At 40.3% G+C, this 20,007-nt stretch overlaps 1 protein-coding gene across 4 annotated transcripts; it reads right to left on the bottom strand.

Moving 5' to 3' along the window:
- Positions 1-1,918: 1,918 nt before the first annotated feature.
- On the bottom strand, positions 1,919-19,966 carry DSN1 (DSN1 component of MIS12 kinetochore complex). Of its 4 annotated transcripts, none has more exons than XM_043884408.1 (11): positions 19,655-19,963; positions 17,914-17,953; positions 17,355-17,675; positions 15,363-15,436; positions 14,657-14,729; positions 12,992-13,079; positions 10,413-10,472; positions 9,826-9,900; positions 8,397-8,544; positions 7,138-7,225; positions 1,919-6,333 (listed from the first exon to the last, which is right to left on the bottom strand). In XM_043884408.1, exons 2-11 carry the CDS (start codon positions 17,936-17,938, stop codon positions 6,230-6,232), a joined length of 1,056 nt encoding a protein of 351 aa, XP_043740343.1. In that variant the 5' UTR covers positions 17,939-17,953; positions 19,655-19,963; the 3' UTR covers positions 1,919-6,229. The 4 variants fall into 4 exon arrangements, with proteins under 4 accessions (XP_043740343.1, XP_043740342.1, XP_043740344.1 ...); XM_043884407.1 differs by having other exon boundaries at positions 17,355-17,681; positions 19,655-19,962; XM_043884409.1 differs by having other exon boundaries at positions 17,355-17,732; positions 19,655-19,961.
- Positions 19,967-20,007: the final 41 nt, after the last annotated feature.

Raw genomic sequence — 20,007 nt, forward strand, 5'->3', positions numbered from 1 at the left:
GTTGGACATGACTCAGTGACTAAACAACAATTAGAGAAGGGAGGGGATGCAGAAGCAAGGAACAGTCAAGAGAAAGACTAGAGCAGCCTTGGGGCAGGTCTCAGTATCTTTGAGCTATTTTGCAGATACTGAAACCCCCACCAGATGGGAGAAATCCCAGACCAGTTGGAACCAGGTTGATGATGTTGACTTCCACTTCACCACCAACTAATCAGAAGATTATCCATGAGCTAGCTGATCACATCCTCTTTGAACCATTACTATGAAACTTCCTACTACCCACTCCAGGTTGGGACACACCGTTTTAAAAGCATTAGCCCACTGATCCCCTTTGCCTGGCAAAGCAATAAAGCTAATTCTCTCCTATTTCACCAAAACCTGTCCCTGAGAATTAATTTGGTGTCAGGGTACAGAGGCCAGCTTTAGCTTCAGAAGCTGTTGCCACATTTCCATCAGAGGTGAAGAATTTGATTGAAGAGAAAGGAAAGGATACCATCCAAAGCAAGTCTTCATGTGATGAAACTGGGCTCTTCTGGAAGAAGAGTCCCAACAGAACCAAACATCATCGGGAAGCTCTAGTTTTTTAATCGCGAGCCACCCATTCTCCTTGCTTGGCCCTTTTGATAAATCTTTCTCTGCTCCAAACTCATGTTTGAGTTTGTTTGGCCTCATTGTGTGTCAGGCACGTGAACTTGCATTCAGCAACAAACCTACCATCATAAAAGTGCAAAGGAGGCACTAGATCATAAAACATGGAAGAGGAGATTAACTCTGGTATTACTGGCAATGCTACAGACCATATGTTAAAGGCAGGAGTAGTATACAGGGCAAAGACCCAACAGGTTTTCAAAAACAAAACCAAGAATTATCTGCTTATATTCTCACAACATAATCTAGGTGACAGCTATCTTGTTTATGGAATGGGTCTACCGATGCTTCATTCCAGAAATGGAAAAAAGGAAAGGTTGGAATTTAAAATCCTATTACTAATAGACAATGTACCTGGTCATCCTGAATCTGTTTGCTATGAAAATGTCAAAGTTATATTTTTATCTCCAAATACAACCTGAATGCTTCAGCCACTTGACAAGCCATCAGTTTGTCAAGGCCACATACACCTGCCTGATATCTGACCACATATGTTCAGCAATTAATGCAGATTTTAATCTGGACACAATGCAATGCTTGAAATCATTACTACTGCCAATGAATAACATTCACCAGAGGTGCAGTAAGTGAATTAAAACCACACTCTTAATGCCTGCTGGAAGAACTTATGAAGTCATGAATGATATTAAAGGTTACTGAGGTTCGATGGAGAAGTTAGGAAACTCATTCACATAGCAAGACAAGTAGGTGGCAAAGGATCTGCCAACACGCTTGATGAAGAAGTGGAAGAACATATTAAAGGGCACTGAGAAGTGTTAACAACTGAGTTATTAGACAAACTTGTGGAGTCATCTATTGAGAAAGAGGAAGGTAAAGCAACTGAAGCAGAATCAGCAATGTGGACATAATTGAAATTTGTCAAAATGTTTCAAATTTCACAATTTCAAATATATGGAATATGACCCTCAGATGAAAAAAAGGCATCATAGCAACTACTCACAATCACCAAAGGATTACAACTGCTGCAGCAACACTTCAATGAGTTAAAGAGACAGCTCCAATTACAATGTTTTCCCAAAAGCTTTCAGCTAAAAAACCTTCAACTGTATCTCGTGGATCCCCAAAATCATCTACTTAGATATCCAACCATTGACACTGTAATGGCTCAATGATCCTCCTTCTGATGTACAGTCACAAAGTCAATAGTAGCCTAAAGCTATGTCACAATGCCTCACTTCATCACATAGACACTGTATCATCTCACATCATCTCTGAGGAAAGTAAGTACAAGACAATACAATATCTTGAGTGAGACATTTACCCAAGTTTTATTACAGTATATAGTTACAGTTGCTCTATTTTATTATTGTTGTTAATCTCTTAATGTGCCTAATTTATAAGTTAAATTTTACTGTAAGTAAATATAGGAAAAAAACTTTGCAATTATAGGGCATACTATCTGCAGTTTCAAGCATCCACTGGGGTCCTGGAACACATTCCCCCTCAGTTAAGGGGGAAGTACTATAGTTTTCTTGCTTTGGAGTCTCCTTGGAGAACCTTTAATCAGAACTGCTCAGAGGGAGGGGTGTTGAGAGCTGTGTCTGGCTGGCTTCTTCCCTTCTGCTGAGTTACATCCTTATGGAACCCCTAAGAACTCTTTACATAGCAAGGCATCCTCCTTTGACATGGACCTAGAGTGGTACCCAAGGTCACATGGCACCGAGCACTGTGCCTGGCATCAGGAACAGGCTTAGTAAGTTTTTGGTGAATGAACCAGTAACTTAAGAACTAGATATAGCACAGGGAACTCTTCAATACTACATAATGACCTATATGGGAAAAGTAAGAAAGAGTATGTGTGTTTGTGTATGTGTATATATATATACATATACATATATATATAACTGATTCACTATGCTGTATTGCAGAAACTAACACAACATTGTAAATCCACTATACTCAAAACAGAAACAAACACAAAAAAACACCCAAAACTAGAAACCAAAACAGGGCTCCTAATTCCCAGTCCTCCATTATATCGCCTCTACTACAACCACCAGTCACACCGTCTCCTCTGAGGGCAACCTGAGGAGATTTTTCCAGATGATTACATTAAGCAAGCAAAATGTACAAAATATATTCCCTTCCTTGAAAGAGTTTATAATATAACCTATTATTTCTTTAGTGTTAAATATCACTGATTAAAAGCAAGATACTCGTTAACTAAAGTAGGGCAAAAGGAAGAATACTACCAAACATCTCTAAGGCTCCGACTATCTATAACATTCACCTAGTACAATTCCTGAACCAAACTTGGGGGGAGAAAAAACTAGTAGTACCTGGGCACAGCCTTTTACTAATTATTGTGTTAGTTAACATTTACTGAATGCTACATGGGTTCTAGTTGACCCTCCACTCCTATCTTTATGTTCTTGGTTGGATTATTAAGCCCCTCCATGCCTGAATTCCTCATCTATAATGAAAAAATAAATAAATAAAAGAGGCAATCTCAAGTTGCAGTGTGTATGCATATAGAATGCTCAGATCTTATTCTTTTTCTGTGCTCTATTTTGTATGGTAATTGGAGATACAAAGACACTTCTTAATTCCTATAAACAAAATTTCCAAAACACCAAGGACTTCCCTGGTGGTCCAGTGGTTAAGAATCCACCTTCCAATGCAGGGGACTTGGGATTGATCCCTGATTAGGGAACTAGGATCCCAGATGCCACGTGGACCGCATGCCACAGCTATAAGTCCATGTGCTCTGGAGCCCGCATGCCGCAAAGGAGAACCAATGCAGCCACAAATAAATACGTTTTAAAAATGTAATACAGTGTACTAAATAAAATGGGGGGGAGGGGAGGTACAATCACCTTTGGAGAGAGGTGTTCTCTCCCCATTTCACAAAAAGGAAATTGAGGGTAAGGATGAAGATTCACTCCAAAGTACACTCTTTCCACTATATTATTCAGCTTCTGAAAGAGTGGCAATTAACACCACTCCTCTGATTTTTAAAAGCTTCCTTGGGGCTGTCCAGTTTCCCTTCATGCTCTCCTCTGGACAACATTATCTTTTTTTTTTTTTTTTTGACAACATTATCTTATTCCTAAGGCTTTAATAACTAGGTATTGGTAACTTCCAAATTTTATTCCCATCTAGGTTTCCCTACCCAGTTTTCTATCAGTATATCCAACAATCTAGTTGAAATCTGTTTGGTATGCCAAATTTAACTGTGAACTTTCCCACCTAATTAACTGCTCATTATCTACTCAGTTGGGAGTTTTTACCCTCCTCCATCCACTGTTCTTTTTTTTTAGGCTCTTAGTTGCAGCAAGTGGGATCTAGTTCCCTGACTAGGGATCAAACCTGGGCCCTCTGCATTGGGAGCTTGGAGTCTTAGCCACTGGACTCTCAGGGAAGTCCCCCATCCACTGTTCTTTAACCTGTTAATCTAACTCTTATAGCATCCCTGTGCTATAGATTCTATCATTCTCCCAATCTTATAAATAAGAGGTTAGATGACTTTTTCTCAGTAAGTAGCAGTTAGACTTTTAACATGGAGGTGACATGCCTGCTGTGTTCCAGACACTATGAATGACGCCCCCTACTCATCCACTGCTAACTCCCAGCCCAAGCAGTCACTCCGCACCTGACCACTGCAGACTGTTAAGAGCACAACTGGTCTCTAATAGCCACACCTACTTGCTTCTAACTGCTCTCCAAACAGCAACTGGAGTGATGTTTTGAAAATAAAGTTCTTCAAAAGGGAGGGGACATATGTATACCTATGCATAGATGGTATACATGGCTGATTCATGTTGCTTTATGGGAGAAACCAACACAATATTGTAAAGCAATTATCCTCCAATTAAAAATAAATTTAAAAAAAAAGAAAAGAAAGTTCTGATCCCATCCATCTCTCAAAACCTTTCAATAACTTTCAGTTATCTTTGTCTCAGGTGGTTCTTATACTGGCACTTAGCATTCCTGCTTAACCAATCTATTTTTAATTTTTAGTATCCCAGAATGTTTTATTCTTTCTCCTCAGGCCTTTTAAAATGTGGCTCTTTTTACCTCAAATAACTGCCCTATTTAACTCCTTTCTCCTTCCCAAGTCAACTGAAACATTACTTCTGTAGAAAAGAGGTTTTTTCTTGTTCCCTGTGCCCAACAGACTGTGAAAATCATGAAAAGAGGTCCTAAGACTGTTTTTGTTCTTTGCTCTCTTCCCAGTTCCTAGAACTGTGCATGGCATATAGCAGGAGCTAAGTAAATATATGAAAGAATGAAGAATGTGGGACTTCTCTGGTGGTCCAGGGGCTAAGGCTCAGTGCTTCCAAGGCAGGAGGCCCTGGATTTGATCCCTAGAACTGGATCCCATAGGCTGCAATTAAGAGTTCACATGTTGCAACTAAGAAAAAAAATATCCTGAAGGTCACATCGAAGATCAAAGATCTCATGTGCAGCAACTCAGACCCAGCACAGCCAAATTAACTAATAAATCAAAAAAATTTTTTAAAAACCCTTAAGGAACACAGGGAAAAGCTAGGATATATCACCTCTTACTAACTGGTGCATAGTCCAAGCTTTAAGACTTAAGATAATGACTGGGTATTTAAGTGAAGTGGGTTCTGTTCTATCAGGAGGATCAGAAAATAAGAGATACTGACAATAAATTAGTTGGTGTTTTATTGGTTGTTAACACTGTCCACGCTACTGTTCACTTCTGGGTCCTGACAAAGAATCCTATTTTCTGCTAAGCCTTCCCCGCCTTTTCATTTTCTCCTGTCCTCTTAAAAGGACAAGAGAAAGCTTTTAAGAACATGCAATCTTATAATGCACATCATTAACAAATACAGAGAACAATGAAAAAGAGATACTTAACCCCTTCTTGCCATGAATCTAGAATTTAGGATGTCAACTCAACATTAGAAGCTAAAGCAGACTATACTGGACTTCCCTGGCAATCCAGTGGTTAGGACTCCACACTTCCACCACAGGGGGCATGGGTTCGATCCCTGGTTGGGGAACTAAGATCTCGCATGCCACATGGTGTAGCACGCCCCTCCAAAAAAGCTAAAACACATTACAGACATCAGGATATACAGAATGAGTGTTATTATTTTCAACATGGGAATCTTGTGAGGAGATATATGTATCCATACAATGCAAACAATGCTCACAACTCCTCTACCTAACATCACCCTTAAAGTCATAGGAGAAAATCAGTCTCATTCTGTTTACAACCAGAATGACCCCTAAAATGCTTACTGGATTTGGTCCTGAATGACTTTAGGTTGTTTCAAAACCTCAAAAACATCTTCAGAGTAAGAAGATTTCTAATCACAAAGGATATTTCAAAGAATGGGCCACTAGTTCTGGAGGTCATTCCAAAGCAAAGTCTCAAGCATTTTGCCCGTTCTTGGAAACAGCTTGTATATGACATTCTTTCAAATGCATAAATTCCATTTTAAGAAAAAACATCAGAGTGCTTTACAGTCAGCCAGTTATCTTCAAAGGCAACAGGGCAGATGTCACAGCTCAGCCTGCTGTGCACTGGGGCACTCTTGCGGTTTCTCTCCTCTAGAGCACCTTGTGGCAGAAAAGCTGCATACGGTCACTGACAAGATTTAGAGCAATATGTGCTAGGTTGCTTCTGTAACTGAAGCTTGAGCAGTTTTCGAGCTGGTGAAGGATCTAACTGTTGAGTGCTTCTCTTCCCTGCAGAGAAAAGGAGCCAAAAAATACATTTCAATTGAATTCAAATACCACTATTGAAAACTTACTGTGTGAATACTGTGCCAGACCCTGAAGGGTATTTGAAGGACAACTTAAGAGCACATGTGCCCTCAAGGAGATGGCTCTCTGGTAGGAAAGCCAGCTGCAACTACAACCACAATACGATCTGATGGGGACTTCCCCAGTGGTCCAGTGACTAAGAATCTGCGCCCCAGTGCAGGGGGCCCGGTTCAATCCCTGGTCAGAGAACCAGATCACAAATGCAACTAAGAGTTCACAGCCTGCAACTAAAGATCCCCACATGCTGCAACTAACACCCAGCAGAGCCAAATAAATAAATATTATTTTTTAAAAAAGTAATGTCAGTGTCACTTGGTAGATTCTTGAAGAATGAAAAGAGAAAAAAGGCAGTGGATAGATATTTCTTGTCCTGGATCTACCCAAACAACACAGTTTGTCAGTTTGTGGAGATTTAATTCTACTGTGCTCCTGTATAAAAATTTCCAATTAACTTTGAGTACCCACAATAGTAATTGTTATTGTGAGGGGGAAATAAAAGTCAGCAGATACAGGCCTTACCCTTGGAGACCACTGTTTGTATCCACACAATGCAAACAATGCTCACAACTCCTCTACCTAAAACCACCCTCAAAGTCACAGGAGAAAATCAGCCCCATTCCCGTTACAATCGGAATGACCTCTAAAGTGTTTTGAAGGGCAGTGTACATCCGAAGGGCTATTAGATGTAAAACAGTGCAAGCTCTGGTCCCCTTAAGACAGGCTTACCGAGCTGTACTGACACCTCCTGGAGGCACTGGGTACTTTCGGCCATAAAGGCGTGCAGCTGCTTCACGGATCCTTGCAGTTCGTCCATCTGCAGACAACAGACAACTAAGAACTGGAAGGGTGCACGGCTTCTGCATGGCTCCTCGAACACACCAGGCGAGCTCCTGCTCAGGAGCTTTGCTTCTGCTGTTCTTTCAACCTGGAATGCTTATGCCAGACATTTTGTTTGCCCTTTCACATCCATACTCCACTCCCCTCCACACTGCTCTACTCCTGAGCAGACTGACCTGCACAACCTCAACAGAACCCCAGGTCCTCTGGCTTCTGGGTGGGCTTGGCCAAGAGGCTAAGAGTGAGCTGAATTAGCTCAGGATATTTTTACCTGGGCCTGGCTCCTGGAAGGGTCATCTGGAGTTAGTAGTGCCTCTCAACTAGACCATGGCTCTTTCAGAGAAGCCCACTATACAACTCCCTGCCAGGTACCACAGTAACTGTTTCACCCTCCAGCTGAGGAGCAGAATAGCTCAGCTGCCTCTAAGCCCCAGATCACTTCACTTCACTTTTGAATTCCTGATACCCACATCTTTATACTCAGCCCCTTTGTAAACACACTCGCCTTACCCTGTATCAAATGCCACCTGCTTCCTGTTCATACTGGGCTGACCAAAAAGTTTGTTTGGGTTTTTGTAAGCTCTTATATAACCTGAACAAACTTTTTGGCTAACCTAGTCCTTGGATTGAGGGACTTCCCTGGTGGTCCAGTAGATAAGACTCTGTACTTCTAATTTATGAGATGCAGGTTCAATCCCTAGTCAGGGAACTAAGATCCCACACACTGTGCGGTGCAACCAAAATAAAGTAAGAGAAACAAATAAAAAAGTCCAACTTGAGACCTCATGCCATTAGGTTCAAGATGGTATTTTGGCAAATAATAATAATAATAATAATTGGGGTTGACATTTTTCAAAATGTCCTCAAGGCTCACTTCACCATTTCTTTCAAGTCTTTATTAAGGTGGCACCTAAAAGGGCCTTCAACCCTTCTATATAGCAAACTGAAGCCCTCCCTGCACATTCTCTTCCTCCACCTGACTTATTAGCATTTATCACCATTTACTTGTTTATTTTCTTTCACTGTCTCTCCATGTTTTCCCAAGGTGAAAATACTTATCTAATTACACATACTCTCCAGCTCTTTTAACAAGGATGAGAAGGTATCAAAGCTGGGTAACTCAGCCAAAGAAACATGACCTAACTCACCACCAACTCCATACAATCGAAGAGTTTAGTCTGGTTCTGCAATATCTTCTGGTAGTCAGGTTTTGTATTAAGGACTTCACTCTGGGAAGACCCAACATACATTCTAGGTCCCACTTCAACTTCAGTATTTTTGGTTTCAGCTGATCCTCTAAAATAAAAATAAAACAAAAAAGCTTTCAAATAATTTTACAATCATTTTCTGTGGGGAAATAGCAAAGATTTACCTAGGGAAAACACTTCCTAAAAGGCTTTACTAACTTGAATCAATATTCTTTCACCCCACAGTGAGCAGAGGCTCTCTTACTAATAGGAGATTCTGAGATAATTATCTAGTGTTAATGTTTTTATACCTCTGGACTACAGGAAATGCTAGGTTAGTTGACTCCATCTAACAGTAAGGTCCATTTACTCCTGGGGTAAAGCCTGAAGTTAACATCTATGATCTTTTACCAAAAAGATGCTGGCCCACTTCAATTATCTAAAATAACTCAATATAATGGAGAGTTTATGAAAACTGCTGGTGACTCTTTAGTCCTAACAACCCAATGAGGTAGGTAGTAATATTATCCCATTTTCAAATGAGGAACTTCAGATTAAGTGGACTGTCCAAGGTCACAGCACTAAGGAGTAGTTAGGATTTGAACAGAGACAGTCTGCTTCCAGAAGCTTTCCTCTTAACTATAAACTATGGCCTGTTTATACTGGAAACTGCCATCTTACGCATATGTGTCTTCATACATAGAACATTTAAAGGGTGAAGAAAGTAATAAGCATCAATGCTTGGATTAGGGAAGTTTCTCATACTGTGCTCCTCAAGGTGCCTCTCTACTAAGAGGCCACTTTGGCAATTACTATTTTGGCTAAAGTTTCATAGTTATGTTTCTAGCCAAGGTTCTGTTTGGGGGAAAAAAACTTAAAATCACTGGTTTGGACAGTAAAATGAAACCAAAATCTAGCACTTTCCCATTTTATTATGCCTTCAAGACCCAAAGATCTTTGCTCTCCTGTAGACCCACTTCCATCAACTCTTTCACCCCTGTGTCTCCATGAGGGCCCTGGCTGTGGTTCCCTCCCACAGTCGCAGCTCAAAGGCCATGTGCTCACTGAAGTCCCTTGATACCGTTCCTGGCCCAGCCCCAGGTTGCCAGGTACAGGGCAGAGACATGCCTGTCTCCCCCAGAATGTGGAATAGCAGCCAAGGGCACAGAACAGAGGCAATTCTGTTCTTTGACTGAAAATAATGACAACTCTTCCTTCCCAACCCCCTCACCCTCCATTTTCAGTCACACTGTTCATATGTACTCTACAGAGATTTGATGAGTTGACTGGCCTGTAAGACTGGATTCATCATTCAGTTTGTGCTAACAGAACTGAAACCAAATCAAAAGTCACAAGGTAAAACCGTCCTATTTCCTGTCATAGATCTAACCTTGATAGGATCTCTTCAGCCTCTTCCTGGTAGCGCAGCAAGAGCTGATCCCAACTCTGACGTTCTAAAGAAAACCTACAGAAGCAGGAAAAAATTCAGTTAACTTTTGATCATCTCATTCTGAATCACTCAGGGCAAGCATATATTAGGTGTCTACTCTTGTTCTAAGATGTGAATAAAAAGGTCATAAAAAAAAGATTAGAAAGCACAACCAAGTCAGAGGATATTAACTTAATCAAATAAACATGAGTCTTTACATCAAATCTACATCCTTAGTCTCTAGACTCCATTCTATGAAACTGGCCATCAATACAGTCCATAAACCACTCCAGTGTTTTTGCTGAGAAATCCCATGGTCAGAGGAGCCTGGTAGGCTACAGTCCATGAGGTCAAAAAAGAGTTGGACACAATTTAGTGACAAAACAACAACAGTACATAAAATCCCAGTGTGCAGCTTTCTACCTCCCAGTGTGGATACAGCAGTACTGACACTGAAAAGGATGTTTACTATTCATTTTTCCTGGGTTTAGTTATTTTTCCCAGACAAATTTAGATTTTCCAACAAAAGTTCACTCATTTTCACTTACTTTGTTATATATTCCTTCATCTCAGCCACTGATGTTTCCAGAGCCAAATCTGATACTTTTCTAGAACAGACAGGATTATGAGATTAACAGAAGTCTTCCAAGAGTGTTTGATTTTAGTACTGGATGTCTCACATAATTTTAACAGCAATAAAACATGTTCAGAATTTATCTTTCAACGAATACTTAGTCTTGGGACTCTAATTCACTTTTGCACTAGGTATTAGCTTTCTCAGTGGTCTCTTCATTGTCTGTTTTCCTCATCACACGTGAACAGATTAACCTCTCTTCAAATATTCCTTTTGTATTTTTCATTTCTTAAAAATTCTGCGACTCTCCACTGCATTCAGAAGAAAAGCCAAAACTCCTTAACCTGGCACTTAAGGTTCTCTGTGTTCTGGCTCTGTCCAACTCATTAACTTTGATTCCTACTGTTACCCTTTATCTATTCTATCCATATAATGCCACAAAGTTTTGTTCACACCATCTTTTTTTATTTAGCTTCTTGCCTTCCCACTAATCAAAACCTTAATAGCTTTTTCATACAACTGTCTTTGCATTTAAGTTGAAGCTTTCAGTTGGATATGTTCTACTTAAACCAATAGCTTGGCTCAGTAAGGTGATTAATTCTAATGGAAAAGCAGGAGGCATTGAAAATGCCAAAATTTTGCAGATGTACTTGGTATTCTACCTGGCAAAGCAAATCAGCAGTGTCACCTTTTATGTTTTTCTATCAAAGCCTGTGACAAACAGCCTCTATCACCTCTAGCTGCAATATAGCAGCCTCTGGTTTAAATATACTGCGTTAAAAGAGAAGCAATGTCGAGCTAACATAGTTTTCATTTCCTGAATAGCCATGTTAATTCTAAGGATCCATGGAAAGGCAGACCTTTGTGAAGTCAAAAGTGTAACATCAAGTCACATAATTTGTTGCAGGATGGGGGGAGGGGCTCACTGTTGCCCCTGCTGAGGGACTATCAGTTGGGGGGCGGGGGGGGGGGGGGCAGCTGTTAAAATTTCTCTTAATATTCTTGCTGGCCAACAGCTAATAACATGACTTTATCTACAAATGGCACAGCTAGCAAAAATATGAATGTTTTTCGTCTCACCTTCACATATTTGGTTCCTCCTCACCATCCAGGTCTTACAGGTCTCAGTGCAAATGTCAAATCATTAGAGGACTTCTCGGACCACTCCAGCTTAAGTTGCCCACTCCCTCAAGTCACTATCATATTACCTGCCCAACTGATTATCACTGAAATCATTCAGATTATATTTGAAGTCATTATTTTCTAAGTCTTTGTCTGTCTCTCCTACTACAATGAATAAGAAGAAAGATCTTGTTTGATTACTTATCACTGTATCTCCAGCTTCCAGAAGAGCATGGTACATAGAAGATGCTGGATAAACATTTGATGAGTGAATGAACAACTGTCTAATTAAGTCTTATTTCTCCAAAGAAGCCATACAGATTGCCCATAGGCACATGAAGATGCTCAACATCACTATTAGAGAAATGCAAATCAAAACTATAATGAAGGGCTTCACTGATGTCTCAGTGCTAAAGAGTCCGCCTACCAATGCAGGACACACGGGTTCAATCCCTGATCCAGGAATATCCCACATGCCTCGGAGCAATTAAGCCCACGGGCCACAACTACTGAGCCTGTGCTCCAGAGCCCGAGAGCAGGAACTACCAAGCCCACGTACTGCAACTACTGAAGCCTATGCACCCAGAGCGGCCACCACAATGAGAAGCCCATGTACCGTGACTAGACAGTAACCCTTGCTCACTGCAACTAGAGAAAAACTCATGCAGCAACAAAGACGCAGCACAGCCAAACATTAAATAAACAAATAAAATTATATATAAAAACTACAATGAGGTATCACCTTACACCCATCAAAAATGGCCATCATGAAAAAGCCTACTGATAATAAATGCTGGACAGTGTGCAGAGAAAATGGAAACGTTCTTAACACTGGAAATGTAAATTGGTGCAGTCACTATGGAAAACCGTATGGAAGTTCCTTAAAAAACTAAAAATAGAGTTACCATATGACCCAGCAACCTAACTCCTGGCCATATATTTGGAAAAGACAAAAACTAATTTAAAAAGATACATGTACCCCAACACTCACAGCAGCACTATTTACAATAGCCAAGACATAGAAGCAACCTAAATGTCCATCAACAGATGAACAGATAAGATGTGATGTATGTGTACATAAACACACCCACCCCCCCACCCCCCCACAGGAATATTACTCAGCCATAAAAAAGAATGAAATAATGCCATTTGCAACAACATGGATGGACCATTATCATACTAACAGATTAAGTCAGACAAAGAAAGACAAATTCCATACATCACTTATCTGCAGGATCTAAAATATGACACAAATAAAGTATACACAAACACACACATATATACATATATACACATATACCTGAATCACTTTGACGTGCACTAGAAATTAACACAACACTGTAAATCAACTATACTTCAATTTAAAAAATTAAAAAAAATAAAAAGTCCTAATTCAGTTATAATTTTGGACAGAAAGGGAACTGTTCTTACCCTTCTGAATCTTCAAAACATTTTTGTAGTGTTCCATTACTTTCCAGTCTGTCTGCAAAATGTTTCAATTCTTCAGAAAGGGAAGATGCTACAGAGAACAACATTATATGTTATAAAATAAAGGGAATAATACTTTTCACAGTGAGCTGCTGACAAAGATGTAACATAGGTAAAGTGGCCTCAGCTCTAGGGTCACCTGTTACATTCTGGCCCTCTCACCCATTCAAAAAAGTGTTATAAATATGCAGGAAGATTTTATCTTTTTTCTTTGGGTAGGTATAGATAAAATGGAAGACAACTCCTCTTTATAACATTTATAATAGTGTTTTTCACATGACTGATGAAGAAGCAGTTTAAAAGATGTGTCAGAATGATGTTTCTGGATTGATAATTCACTCTTTCAAGAGATCTGATCTGCTGGCATTGGGTGAAAGAACATATTACAGAAGTCAGAAATGCTAGCAGCAAATAAAAAAACGATGGGCATAAGGTAAAAACAGGTCTCTGCTTAGACTTAAAAAGAATTCGCAATTCAATTCAGGTGAAGAATGCAGAGGGGAAAAGATATGCTAAATAGCTATCAAAATAACCTGGACATGTCTACCCTAATTATGGTGATAGTAGAGTTCTGAGATAAACAGCTTTAACCTGGCAAGTAAGTCTGACTTCATGTATATTCTAGGTCTTTTATTTCTGACCTGGATGATTGTAAAATTACACTGTAAGGAGAAAAGCTACTTCCTAGAAAGCTGAAAATCGGCTCCTGGGGAAGAATATTTGCAACTTATGTCACAGGCTAAAGCTAATTTCCTTAACACATAAAGAGTGCCTGCAAAACCAATACAAAAGAGTCAGTTCCTCAATTTTAAAAAATGAACAAAGGATATGTATGGACAGATAATACATAGAAAATAAAGTACAAATGGCTCTCCGCTAAAAATATGAAAAAATATTATCCTCTTCAAAAGAAAAACAGATTAAAATCCCAAAAAAGAACTTTAAATACCTACTAAATAATAAAAAAATCTAAACTTTTATAGTATACTTACACTAGTTAATTCTAACATATCTTATTTTTACTTGAATGTATGCTAAAAGGCTTGTATAAAAAGGTATTCATTATCCATTCACTGTAATAACAAAAGACTGAAAATATAAACCCAAAAGTCCATCAATAAAGAACCGTTTAAATCAAATATAGTACATTTATAAAATAGAGTATCATGTAGCTGCTAAAATGTCAAGAGAGCTTTATCAGTATGATAAAGAACTCTCTGCAAGATAAATTAAGGTTTAAAAAAACAACAAACAAGATTAAGAACAGTGTGTACAAAGAATTATTCATTTGATTTTAATGGATAAATGTTTAGAAATGCAGTAAATCTGCAAAGATACAAAATAAGCTGGTGGCTATGGTTGCCTCTGGGAGGAGAGGAACTGAGACTGGGGGTCATGGGGCAAGAGAGGCTTACTTTTAGACCTTCTAAACTTTGTAAGCACATATTCGTATCTTTTTTAATGCAGTTCCCCCCAAAAAAGGAGGAGGCCTGGTTGTGTAAGGTAGCAGGTCCTGTAAACAGGGACCCCGAGAGAGAGGTTTCAACCAACTCTAATAGAAGGTACAGACCAAGGTCAAAGCTCGAGTGTCTGGTCTTAGCAACTTACCTTTGGCTCTAAAACTTTCAAGACTGAAGCCCTCAGTTCCCCTTAGGAAAGGTTCAAGTTTCTGAACAGAGAACTAAATAAAGAAAAGCATTTTCAGTACAACCACCAAGATTTGCCAGGCCAGTCCTGAATTCATGTAATCTTAGGACATTTAATAAATGTGAGTAAGCATGATTTAACTCTACACCTAAGATTTTTCATATAAACAAAACAAGAAAATAAAAAGGTAAGGATAAAAGTCTTTGTTGTCTAGACTACGTGATGTGATTTTTGATTCATGGGGGAAAATGGTCATTTAATTCACACAAATGACTTGCTTATCTAAACTGATGCAATCACCAGTTAGTCATATAATTCCAACTTAGAGAGCAGCCAGATCTCAAATGTCTGCTTAAACTTAGATATGACCTCCACCCACCTTAAAGTCCCATCATTTGCTGCTAATGAGCAAATACACTAGACAGGGGCACTCTCTTAACTGCTCAGTCAGCCTCAGCAACATCGATGGGACTGCTGGAGCCTGATCCAGAGACAAAGCTTCTGGGATTAAATCTGGCTTTTAAATTAATCTCACTAGAGAGAAATACCTTTTACTCTTTACTGATAAATCACACAGTGTCTTTGGGGATGTCACAATAACAGTTTAAAAAAAAAAAAAAGGAAAGAAAAAGAAAACACTCCCAATCCTGAGACTCTCGACTCTCACCTGGAAACTGGAAAGGAGGAGAGAGCTCAGCCGTTTGCTTTCTGTTAGGTCAACACTGATGGATCTGCAGAGCTCTAACATAAAATATTACCACATTCAAAGAGATGGACACTTATACAGTTAGCAAAATAAAAAGAAAAACAAACTGAAGAATTCCCTCCCTCTTGATGCAGTCCAACTTAAGGTAAGAAAACCCAAGCAGTCTTCTCTAATCTGTCTTCTTACATCTAACTTGTTCAAGATCACTAGAGAATGAAATTTACCTATATGTGTATCCTAAATTTAAAAAATTAAAAGAACCTTTTGTGTATTACCTTAAAATCTTGTCTTGCTAAATAAAACAGATTAAAAAAAATTCTCCTTGTGTTTTATATTCACTATTTGAAGAAAGGAGATGGGAATATTTCAGAATTTTTATGATAGCCATTGCAGTGTGCTTTAAATACAGTGTCTTAAGAATCTTCTTATAAACTATGAGTTCTACTTTACAGATGGGAAAACTGAAGCTCAGAACGGAGATACTTGTTTGAAGCCAGAGACAATAACATTAATAGTAAATTTGTTTAACACAGACTATCTAAAAAGGCATTTTATTAAATTCTAACTTTCACCCTCACTTGAGGCAAGTGACTTACCAGCTTAACCATTTAACAAAGGTTAAGTGCTGGGCAACTTGCCCAAGGTCACACAGTGCATCAGCCTGAACTAAACAGACATTTTACATAATTATGCCACTGAATCCTCAAACAGCTATCAATAAAAGATGTAGATGCTGTTTTTCTCAATTATGTCCATTTAAAAACATCAATTCTTATACAGAAAAGGAAATCTGCTTTGAGAATTAGGAGAAATACATGTCTTTTCGCCCTCCAGCCTCAGCTGGCTGTTTTTAAGTTCTTTTGCGCCCTCTCTTGATTACTACTTCTCACTTTTAGTCATGAAAAACAAGATACCTTCTGCCTATAACCAAAGAAACCTGGGAAGTGGCCGGGAATAACCAGAAAATAACAAATCTTATATGTCAGTAATTTTTTATTACACAGAATTTTAGGTCCACATGCTCTGGAACACAGATGAACGTAATAAGGGTAACCTTAGGAAACTGAAATTTCTTGGCACGTCTATGGAGGAAGTATACAAGCATTACCATGGTAGCAACTTTCTGATATGCTACATGGCTGTTTTTAGATAGATTTCCTTCTAAACATCAGAACTTCAGGAAGTGAAGTAATATCTTTAATTACGGTAACTTAACACAAGCTATATTTATTATGTGCCAAGTGCTGTGTTATGTATCAACTCATTTAATTCTCAGTCTTGTAAAATAGGTATTATTTCGCCCCATTTACTGACGAGGACCATAAAGCAAAAGAGGCTAAGTAAGCTGTCCAAGGTCACACAGCTAGTAAGCTCTTCCTGAAATGTGCTACTTTCCACATTAAATCTTGTACTTCAGTGCTTCCTGAGATGCTATTATTATAAATTCACACAAAATCACATTCAAATACACCATGTCTCAAAACTAGGTTTTTACCCTAAATATTTTTATGGGTTCCTCCACCTGAGATAGTTTCAGTTACAAAACCTAAAATCAGGTAGCAGCCCATCCACCTTCTATTCTACTTTAGGATATGAGGAAGAAAGCCAGAGGAAATCTTTACTTCTAGCCAATGTGAATGCTGAACATTCACTTAGCATAGGTGAGAGCTGAACAATTGTAAATCAGATTTCCTGTCCATGCTATAGATTACAATGGGTAGCTAATAACATGATATAAACAGCATTGATACTGAATACTTACTAGGTGTTTGACATTAGTACTTATAATCTGAGAATACTCCTATAGATGAGGAAACTGAAGCTCAGAGAGGTGAAGTCATCTGTTCAGTCACATAGCTAGTAGTAAGTAGCCAAGTCAAGCTTAACTTTCTGCCATACCTCACTGCCTCTTATCTGAGCTGGAGCTCCAGTTTTATGTACATAGCACCCCACCTGTGATGCCCTGATGAAAGGGAGGCAGTGACTTCCGCCGGTTCGTTTCTTTCATACTTGCTCGCCGCCAGGACTGCCTCCTATCTTGATGACAGGCAGACTGCTCTTGTGGGGACAAATGAAGGGACCTGGATTCAAGTCCTTCCTGGTGGCTGAGATCACCACTGTCCCCTTTTTGGGGGCTACAGCCACGGTGAATTCGTTTCTTTGAAACACGTTCAGTCATCTCCAGGGAGGCGGACGATTTATTACACACGTCCACAGGGTTGGGATCTGATTCCAGTTGACGATCATGAGTCTTAGATGCCACTGGTTCCTCTTCTAGCACTTGTCATAAAAAAGTCAAAATACAGAATCAAACCCATCACAACTAAGAATCTGTGCAAAAAAAGTGGCAAAAGGAAACATATGCCCCAGGTCATGGAAACATTAAGGAAGCATCTCTGTAAATATACAAATAAGTGATTTCAAATCCACCAAGAGCCAGGGAGGTATTTAGGTAAAGCTCATGAACCTGAACCCAAGGCAAGAAGGTACCAAACTCCATGACAATACTCACCTACCATCTCCGGTCTAGAAGTCATCCTGAGTGGAGAACCCTGAAATAGGAAAATAAAGTAATCTATTCCCCGTATTTCAGTCCCAGTCTTCCTGGGGCTTTACTCCCCCAGAATCAGCCTTGTGCTTTCTTGTCTCTTTGAACCGCCCCTTTTTGCCCCATGAAATTCTACCTGTCTGACAAGGCCCAGCCCAACCTCACCTCCACACCTCTTCCACAGAACATCAGCAGGGCTCATCACCTCCTGTTCTGAATTTCTACAGAATCTATCACTAGAAATAATCTTTATCTTCCTTAACACATACCCCTTTTAGTTCCCAATTATTTTGTGTTTATAAGGGCTTAACTGCATAATTCAATCAATGGCATTATGATCTACATGGTCTTCAAAACATGAACACTTTATCCTTCACTTATTAATTCTGCAGATTCAAAGGCCTGTCCATTCTACTTCTAACAATCTTTAAAACTCTTCCAATTTCCAGCCATAGTTCAGATCTCATAGTTTCTATCCCTCTCCCCCACTTCCCCCAAGAATCGAACAGCCGCTCGACTAGTTTTTCCTACATGCAGCATTGTTCCTCTCCAATCCATTCTTTATTTTTTTGGCGACACTGAGCAGCTTGTGGGATTTTAGTTTCCCAGCCAGGGACTGAACTCCAGCCCTTGCAGTGAAAGCTCGGAGTCCCAACTACTGGACAGCTGGGTAATTCCCTCCAATCCATTCTTTAGACAGCAGCACATTCCTACAGTGTACCCAACACCTTCCAGAAGCTAGTCCTAACTAGTACCCATTCTTGCTTTCTCCTGCTATTTCCACTCCATGCACCACTTTTTTTAAAGTTTCTTTTTCAATTGTGCTGAAATATACACAACATAAAATTTACCATCTTAATCATTTTTAAGTGTACAGTTCAGTGACATTAAGTACATCCACATTGCTGGCTACCAACACCATCCACCCAGAAAACTCTTTTCATTTTCCACGCACCACTTCTGAATCTTTGTACACATTGCCTTATAACTTATTCTTCCTTCCCAATCGAGCTCAAGTGTGACGCTTTCATGCCACGTCTCTTTGGCAGAGTTGGCAGCTCCACCCCTGGGCCTCCCTGGCACTGGTTGTAAAGTCTGTTTACATGTCTCCTGGGGCCAGACTGTATTCCTAATGCTTGTCACAGACAAGTAACTGGCTGGAAAAGGACAGGGACGTGACCGAGCCTCCCCCTCCACCACCAATAAAAAAAATCCATACGGGGTGAGGAGAGTGCTTAGTAAAGAAAAATAAACATATGTGAAGGGACAACGTGGAAAAGATAAAAGAATAAACGAGGGGTAGCAGGATCAAGGATCTAAATCATCACAGTTACGACTGTATCATTCAGATGAAAATCTGGTTACTTAACAGCAACCACTGACACTTTTAAGTGCTTATTACATGCCAGGACCTCTGTGTATGTAAAACTGTATGTGTATTACTGCGCCATTTAATCGTTGCCACAGCTCTGGAAGTACCATCAACAGTTTCACGCTGCAGTTAACTGAACTGAGATTCAGAGGGGCAAAAAAAACCCCAAAACTTGTTAGGTAGCCAGCGTGGAGAAGAGGCGAAATTCGAACCCTGGCCTGTGTGACCCACCCCCACCCAGCTTTCAACCTTCCACCAACAGCGACGTCTAGACCGCGGGCTCTGCAAACAGGCCCCGAGCGAAGCGCCGCCCGCCCCGGGGTCTCCTCTTACCCGGTGTCGGGGGTGACGACGGGCAAGCGGGGTGTGGGCTGAGCCGCGGTGTCCGACCCCAAAGAGGCTGGTGCGGGGTTGAGGAAGGCCTCGTCCGGGAACGGGCCTGCGACTTCCTCACCTCAGAGAGACGCCTGTCCAACCTAGAGCCTCCGTCTCCGAAACACAAGGCCGCAGGTCACTCTCTCCGCGACGCCGGGTTACCCCTGGACGCGCTGCACCAAGGCCGTTGCTCCTTCCAACTCTGGGACCACTTCACTGCCTTCCGGCGGCGCCAAAGCCGCCCCTTAGAAAACTCCCGCCGCCCAAGGACGCATGCGCGGCCGGCGGGCTCCCGGGCTCGCGCAAGCGCA

Source organism: Cervus elaphus, chromosome 23 (genome assembly GCF_910594005.1).
Source record: "Cervus elaphus chromosome 23, mCerEla1.1, whole genome shotgun sequence".
Lineage (NCBI taxonomy): Eukaryota > Metazoa > Chordata > Mammalia > Artiodactyla > Cervidae > Cervus > Cervus elaphus.